At 40.7% G+C, this 8,570-nt stretch overlaps 1 protein-coding gene across 1 annotated transcript in view; it reads right to left on the reverse strand.

The window, feature by feature from the left end:
- LOC122064941 (5'-3' exoribonuclease 3-like) overlaps positions 1-8,119 on the reverse strand; it is a 71,284-nt gene extending 63,165 nt beyond the window's left edge. The window contains exons 1-8 of the mRNA XM_042628727.1: positions 7,565-8,119; positions 7,371-7,473; positions 7,205-7,281; positions 6,852-7,043; positions 6,632-6,751; positions 6,456-6,518; positions 6,183-6,332; positions 5,281-5,445 (exon numbers count right to left, since the gene is read on the reverse strand). Of these exons, the coding sequence (XP_042484661.1) occupies positions 5,281-5,445; positions 6,183-6,332; positions 6,456-6,518; positions 6,632-6,751; positions 6,852-7,043; positions 7,205-7,281; positions 7,371-7,473; positions 7,565-7,768 (1,074 nt within the window). The 5' untranslated portion in view covers positions 7,769-8,119. The remainder of the gene's footprint in view (positions 1-5,280; positions 5,446-6,182; positions 6,333-6,455; positions 6,519-6,631; positions 6,752-6,851; positions 7,044-7,204; positions 7,282-7,370; positions 7,474-7,564) is intronic.
- Positions 8,120-8,570: the final 451 nt, after the last annotated feature.

The following is an 8,570-nucleotide window of genomic DNA, read 5'->3' on the forward strand; positions in this document are numbered from 1 at the left end:
CAAACTTTTGGTGAGGGTCCATAGGGATATCAACAGGTCTGGATGCAAGCATCCCAGTATCAAATAGAAGATCCATCACATACTTCCTTTGAGACAGACTGATCCCTTTCTTGCAGCGGATTACCTCAATCCCAAGGAAATAATGAAGTTGGCCTAGATCCTTTGTCTGAAAATGGTGCTGGAGATGATCTTTTACTTCAGAAATTCCTGCCTCATCATTACCAGTCAGAATAATGTCATCAACATATAGAACCAAGACAACCAGCTTATCACCTCTACGACGAACAAACACAGAATGATCAGAATAACACTGAGAAAAACCAAAAGTAACTATGGTAGCACTGAACTTGTCAAACCATGCCCGAGGAGACTGTTTCAACCCATATATAGCCTTGTGTAAGTGACACACACGACCTGTACTCTCCCCCTGAGAAACATACCCCGGAGGTTACTCCATATACACCTCTTCCTGTAAATCACCATACAAGAAGGCATTCTTGATGTCCAACTGAAACAAGGGCCAATCAAAGTTGACAGCAAGAGAAATAAGAAGACAAACAAAATTCAGTCTAGCAACCGGGGAGAAGGTCTAAAAGTAATCAACACCATCTGTCTGAGTATACCCCTTAGCAACCAGACGGGCCTTCAACCTCTCAACAGAGCCATCAGAATGATACTTAACAGTGTACACCCAGCGACACTTCACCAGATCCTTACCAGGAGGTAAATCTACCAGACTCTAGGTACCACGACTTAAAAGGACATCCATTTCTACATCCATGGCAGCCTGCCATCCAGGGATACGGAGGGCCTCATTATGGGTACGGGAAATAGGGTTAGTGAAAAGAGATAGGGCAAGACCATGGACAGGAGAGGGAAGATGAGATAAAGACACAAATTTATCAATAGGATACACAACCATAGATTTGTGAGTGCAAGAACGAGTACCCTTCCTGTGCGCAATTGGTAAGTCATCAGACGGAAGAGGAAGAAGAGCTTCACCTGAGGAAGCCAACAGTGGAAGGAGTGAAGCATCTGGGGTAGTTACCTCGCCACTTGGCTGTCTAATCTTCTTCCTGCGCTGATAAACCTGTAGAGGAGGGGAGTCACTAGCACCAAGAGCATCAGGGAAGGGTATAAGGGAAGGTATGGGTGGAGGAGATGGAGAAGACCACTCTACACTAGACGAGGGCACTGGAGGGGGTAGAATGAAGTACCTTCAAAGAAGGTCACATCGGCACTGACAAAGTTCCTGTGTGAAGTAAGGTCATAACACTTATACCCTTTCTGAGTACGAGAATAGCCCAAAAAAATACATTTAGTAAACCTAAGAGATAACTTATCAACCTGGATATGCAAATTATAAACAAAGCACACACACCCAAAAACCCAAGGAGGAACAAGAAAACTCGGTAAATTAGGGAACATAATAGAGAAGGGAGATTTGTCAGACAAAATAGAGGATGGCATGCGGTTAATCAAATGACATGCAGTTAAAACACCAACACACCAAAAATGCTTGGGAACATGCATATGCAGCATCATGGCTAGGGCAACCTCAAGAAGGTGCCGATTTTTGCACTCTGCTACTCCATTTTGCTGTGGAGTATAGGCACAACTAGTTTGGTGGATTATCCCATGAGTATCACAAAAATTAGAAATATCATTTTGATCATATTCTAAAGCATTATCAGAACGAAAGATTTTAATAAGAATGCCAAACTTAGTCTTTATTTCATTATGGAATTTTGTAAATACATGTAAAAATTCAGACCTGTCCTTTAACATGCAAAGCCATATAAGGCGGGAATGATCATCCACAAAAGTTACAAAATACCGAAACCCAAATCTATTACTGACTCTGCAAGGACCCCATACATCATAATGGACTAAAAAAAATAAAAACAGACTACGAGACACAGAGCGAGATGGGAATGACACACGGAGATGTTTCCCCAACTCACAAGCCTCACACTCTAACCTAGGAGTAGACTTAAAACTAGGAAATAAAAGTTGTAACCTAAAAAACGACAAATGACCTAAACGACAATGCCATTGCAAAGGAGTGATGTCCCCAACAGCCGTAGCAGCAGCAGAAGAGGTAGGACAGCCACTGTTGAGGTAATATAATCCATTCTTTTCACGCCCTCCAATCGTCTTCCTCATGTGAAGATCCTGAAAGACACAGTAAGAAGGAAAGAATGTTATTGAGCAATTTAACGAACTAGTTAATTGATTCACAGAGAGAAGACTTAATGAAAATTGAGGAACATGTAAGACAGAGGATAAGTTTATGGATGGGGTAAGTGAGATAGAACCGTGACCTAGAACTGGTGTTGAAGCACCATTAACAAGAATCACAAAGTTAGAACTAGAACTAGTAGAAAAATCCTTAAAAAGTAATGACTTACCGGTCATATGGGCAGAAGCACCTAAATCAATGATCCAAGGGATAGATGTAGTAGTAAGGAGGTCTGAGGTACCTGTGTGGGCTAGGGTAGCAGTGGATGTGGACGCACCAGTAGATGTATTAGCAGATGCCTCAAGAGTGTGCAAGCACCGGAGCAACTGGTTGATGTCATCTCGCAAACCGATAGCTGAATCTCCTGAAGAAGGTGTTGGTTTAGTGTCAACTGGAGCCATTGTGTCCTTACCATCATCAGACACTGCATGATTAGCTAACTGTGTTGCCCACTCTGGTTTGCCATGCTTTGCCCCAACAAGTCTCCACAATATGGTTAGGCTTTCCACAGAAAGTACACTGGCATGCAGTATGGTCAGTGGGCTGTCCACCAGATCCTCGACCAGCCAATCCACGACCTCCCCCAAGATCGTGACCTCGTCCACAATTGGCATGGAAGGTAGAATTGTCTTTGGAAGACTGATCAGTTTTGGTGGAAGAGGTAATGCGCTACAGGCGTATGTATCATTCAAAGTAGGCACAGTATCTCCTGCAAGTAAGTGACCCTTCACTGCCTTCAGGTCATTGTTCAGACCAACCAAGAATTTGGAGACGAAGAACTCGCTACGCTGAGCCTTCAATTTGTCAATGTCAGTGGTCAAGGGTTGAAAGACATTGAGTTCTTCAACCATACCCTAGAAAGTACTGCAGTATTCTGCAAGTGGCTTGTCTGACTGGCGATACTGAAACAGTTTTTCATAGATATCATAGATATGGGTCATATTCTTCTCTTGAGAGTAGGTCTCCTTCAAATCATTCCACACTCCCTTGGCAGTAGAATAAAACATAACATTGGCAGCGACATCGGGTTCCATACTGTTCCATAACCAAATTAAAATTAATGCATTCTCTTTCTACCAATGAGCATAACCAGTTTCAGATTCTTTGGGAGAATCAGAGATGGTGTAATCAAGCCTGTCCTTAGCCATCAGATATATCCTGATTGACTGAGCCCAAGAAGGTAATTCGAGCTTCCCTTAAGCTTGATAGATGTAATCTGGACATTAACATTGTCCGAGGTAGAAGAAGTAGTAGTAGTAGGGGTAGGGACTTTGATCTCAGCTATGAGAATCAAATAATAATCATCCGCCGAGTAGGAAAAAACAGCCGCAGTAAGCAATCGGACACCACAAAGCTCAACAAAAAAAAACCAGCCGATGGGGGCAGTAGTAGTGTCGAATCAGCCTTTGATAGGAGAACAAAAAAAATTCTGCAAGGAGGCTAATCGCATGGACAAAAAACACAGTAGGCGGCATCAACTTTCAGCAGCAAGTATATAAAAAGTACATAGTAGTAGCAGCCATCGATGATGAAGTAGCAGTAGCAGCCATTGGTAGAGGAGAACAAGTCCAGCGGCTTTCTTAAACAGTAAGAACCAGCATAAAACCGATAGCAGCAGTATGGAAGATGACTTACATGCACTGTAGATCACTTCATATTAATTAGGTCATAGTAATTGCAGCAAAGAAGGCGGCTGCACACCAAGGAAGTTTATCGCTAGGTTGAAATCAGCAGAGATAGGTTTGTTTGGACCAATCAATTTGATTAAACCTGCTCTGATACCATGTTGCAATATTAATTAGATGTAACCAGAACCAGAAACGAGAAGAAGAAGAGAGGAGAAGAAGAAGAAGAAGAAAAAGAAGAAGAAGAAGAAGAAGAAGAAGAAGAAGAAGAAGAAGAAGAAGAAGAGAAGGAGAGACCGAAAGCTGTCCAGAAACAGAGCAGCCTGCGATCAGTCCAGAATAGACTTATCACAGGTCAATATAGTGTGTATATATTGCTTAAAACAAAAGAAGAAAATACATAAAAGCCCCTCACTTAAGCCGCAACCCTAAAGGACCAAAATATGGACCCGATAGGACCAAAAGGCCCCTATCGGGTCCTGGAATTGATGCTAATCCCTTATCGGGATTAGCGCTAATTCCCAACAATCATTATGTCGTTATCAAAAGTTGTCATTGTCATGCACATTTTTTATTACACACTTCGAAAGATAGTTTTTACCCTCATTAGAAAAAATTGTTATACTAAAAGGGCAAAAAAGTAAGGTTACGTATTACTTGCCACCTTGAGGGGTGTCAATAAGAAAATCCTCTTATATATTTTTTGATTTTGAGAATCTATAATATGATTTTTTTTATTTTGGCCTAAAGTGAATATCATTAGTGTTGGGATACAGTTTGAGCTTCACCGAGTTGAGTTGAGTGAGTATCATGTGTGATGGGTATTAGAAATTCTATGTGGTATTAGAAACGTAAGAATCATCCACCTTCATACATTATTATTTGAAGGCATTTGACTAGTAGCACTAGCACCACGTTCTAATGTTTTTATACGATGTATCTATGTATAGTGCTTTATATATGTCGTATTATGCTTCAAAACATAATCTTGCATGTTCCTAAGCATATCCATCATATCCTAGGCATTTCCAAACATATATTGCATCTCTTAGCATTTCTCTGATACGTCACTGAAGGCACATATAACTAAATGTACCACATCAACAATATATGATACTTCAAAAGTCACACAATACCCTATGTGAAACTGCACAGCACAGTGACACCGTCATTTTTCGGCATGAAATTTAATATAATAGGCACTTGCATGAGAAATGAACTTTAAGAGTTAGGTCTAATATAATCTAAAAATGGCAAGCTTTTTCTCTCTTATTATACACACTCATTATTAGAAGAAGATAACCAAGATTAGAGTAGCCACAGAGACAGAATCTGCCTCAAGAAATGTGACAAATGCAAATTAAAAGACATGGATCTATAAGGGTTAAAGATAAGAATACTTATTACACAAACCTCAGAGATTTCCAAGGACGGCACATGAGGCAGAAAATCATTTCCAGCAAACAAACACATAAAAACAAAATCATCAATAAGACGCTCAAAGTCTGCCTCCACAGTTTGATCTGGTACTCTCATGTCATGTGCCAAGTAGTCCCTGAGAATCCAAATATTGAGGAACTGCAATGACAAAATGTGGGGGAAAAAAAATGGCTATCATATATGTCCTTTGAAAAACTATCAGTTTATCAGCAAGAATGAGAACACATCAAATTAAATCAGATAATCAACTTGGTATGGGAAACAAAATCTAATAAACCCCTAGGATGTAGCTCCCTTGAAAAGCAACAAATTTTCTGTTATGGGTAAAACGGGCCAGTACCCAGTGCTGGTCCAGCCTATGCAGAGATCTCTATGAAAGATGTCAGTAACAGATAAATCCAATTTAATAAATAATAAAAATGGTTGCAAAATTGGAAAACAGATGATCAGACCATTACAAATAGAACATAAATCACAACTTGTTCCTTAGTTTTTTCCTTTTTTCCTTTTTCTCCTTTTGGGGGGTGAGGGTGGAGACAGGAAGATTCAGGTCCTTTTTGAAGTCAAACCTAATAGCAGTTCATGAGGGATTATTAAGGAATCATAATCTTCATACAATGCCCTTATTAATCCTGAATCCTAAATCACCGAGAGTGTTCATCTCAAGCAACAATAAAAAAAACCAGCAAGAAAAAATTACATGATGTTCAGATAAGGTAACTTCCCCACAATGTGAACAAAATTATATTAAAACATCTAAATCTATGAGGAAGAAAGCACTCAGTGCCAGCATCTATTTGTGTAACATATAACATTACTAGAATTTTTGTCCATAGAATAAAGTAACTCCTTCAGCTTTATATGAGGGAACCAACCTGGAATTGCTGTGTCGAGATGTCATCATTTGCATTCACACTATCCACTTTCGATTGCATTAACTTCTCCCCACATCTCTTCTGACCCCTTTGTGATGACCAGTTCCCACTTGTTGCCTTTCTATCTTTTACCCTAAACTTGGAGACATCCTAAATAAGACACTCTAATCAGGCTCATGTGGTAAGCTCTATCTTTCGTTGTTAATTAGTATGGGTAAGACAGTAGATCATAAGAAATGGAGAGCTAAGCAGAAGAATTCCCTACACACAAACCTCTCTCAGAATTGAAAAGTGTAGTTCATGGGTAGCCAAAGCAAGCATGATTAAGTCTGCATCCTAAAACAACAAAAAACACATAAATGTTTATCATAAAGCCAAGAGCTAGGTCCACTGCACTAAAACTATCCTGCATAGCCAACCCACACAGATAAAGTGGACAAGATGCATACTAAGCCATACAAACAATGTCGAGTGTTGGGGTCAAATCCTGGCAGGTTCCTCTGCAACCGAATGTAAGACATAATCTTGTGCTCCCCTTCACCAGGAACATTCGCATCAGAAAGAATGACCTTCAAAATATTTAAGCATTAGAATTATACATCTAAAAACCAACTCCCAATACTCTTCCATGAGAGACAAACAATAAGACTGACTACTGGCTGGGATTACCTTGATGCCCCGCCACCCTGGATCTGTGTTCATTCTTAGCTGTACGTAATATTGAAGAGCTGAAGACAGTGATGCCATGAAGTCCGTTCCAGGTGTGATTACATTCGAATCCATTGTCTTAGTTTGCTCCAGCTCATCTAAACTCTCCAACTCTCCTATATGGGCTCTACTCAGCCTCTCTGCCTCAGCAGCCTGAATTAATAGTTACAATTTAAATTATCAAACAACAGTAGTAGTCAAAATGGCGACAACACCCATGGCGATCAGCAGTGACACGGAATGAAAGAAACTAAATCAATATTTTCTCTTATATATTCAACTAACTAATGACAGACATGGAACGTCAAACTCACATTATCCAACGCATCTTTAGAAGCTCTGAATCTCCTTGCACGCTGTTGATTCATCTTAGCCCGTGGCGCAACACCATCTGTAGATCATCCACGCCACAAAACCATATAAGTAACTGAAAAAAACGAAAACGAAAATCAATGATTCTGGAAAAGGCTGTTCACTCACCAACTGCCATGTAGAGAAGTTTCCGCGGTCGAATAAGTGAGAAGATGCGATCAATGTATTTAAAAACATTCTTGAAAACCTCTTCAGATGTCTTCGGTGCAGGCTGAATATGTATCAAGTAAATACAGAAAAAGTTCAAAAACACAACCAAAACCAATTCATCCATTAAGGAAAATAAAAATCTGAAGAGATACCTGGCCTTCTGGATGGAAACAGGGGTGAATAATGCCATTCATGTCAAGGTATAGATTGTCAAATTCCATGCCATTCGGATTCGGAAGGCTCGTATCAATCGGTACACGAACTCCATTAACGACGGGAGGAACTTCTTCCATGACTTCTGAGACTGAAAGCGGGTATTTTTGGACAAGCCATCGATAGAATGAAGGAATTCCCATTTGAGCTACTAATTCTCAAGTCTCCCAGAGTTTTGAAAGCAAAAAAATCGAAGAAATTGAGCTTCGTGGACTCGGTGAGACTGCGTTAGAGCTTGTTGAAGCTAGGGTTTAGCAGTGGCAAAGCTTGTATAAGGCGCGCGAGTTGTAAGTGAAAAGAAGAACAATGTGATAGTCTAACAGGGCACCACTGAACCCCGTCGCCCAAAGAGGTTTTCTGTAGAGAGCTCGCGAGGTTATATAGGGGGCGCGAGTTGTTGGGGAACTGAGAACTGGGAACTAGGGTTCCTTCGGCGGTGACCGGTGGGCGAAACGAGACCGATGGGATGAGGTCTAACGGTCCAAGTGTCCAACCGCATTTTTTCGTGTTCAAAACTTCAAATCACATTACCAACAAAATAAGGGTAATTTACAGCGCCACCCCTTGAAGAATGCCATTATTATAGGGACACCCCCTCTCTTTCACCAAATTAAACTCAGACCCCCTATCGTCAGTCTCTGTTAAGTGATGCTATGAAATGACATTTTAACCCTTATAAGTAAAACACCCTTATCTTATTATCCTAAAAATACCCCTATTCACACGTATACCGTTTCATTATCTCTGTATCACTCTCTCTCCATGGCCGAGGTGAAGGAATCTCTGTTGTTGCTACCGCCGTAGTCGCCGGAAGGGGGTTCGTAGCCGCTAATCTGAAAAGCCTTGAGGAACGCCAGATGGCTTGTGATGAAATCCGCCGTCGTCGCCTTTGCCGGAAGGGTTGTGATGAAATCAATTTGGAGATTGCAAGTATCGATCTTGCCA

The sequence above is a fragment of the Macadamia integrifolia genome, unplaced genomic scaffold (assembly GCF_013358625.1).
Source record: "Macadamia integrifolia cultivar HAES 741 unplaced genomic scaffold, SCU_Mint_v3 scaffold1831, whole genome shotgun sequence".
NCBI classification, from domain to species: domain Eukaryota; kingdom Viridiplantae; phylum Streptophyta; class Magnoliopsida; order Proteales; family Proteaceae; genus Macadamia; species Macadamia integrifolia.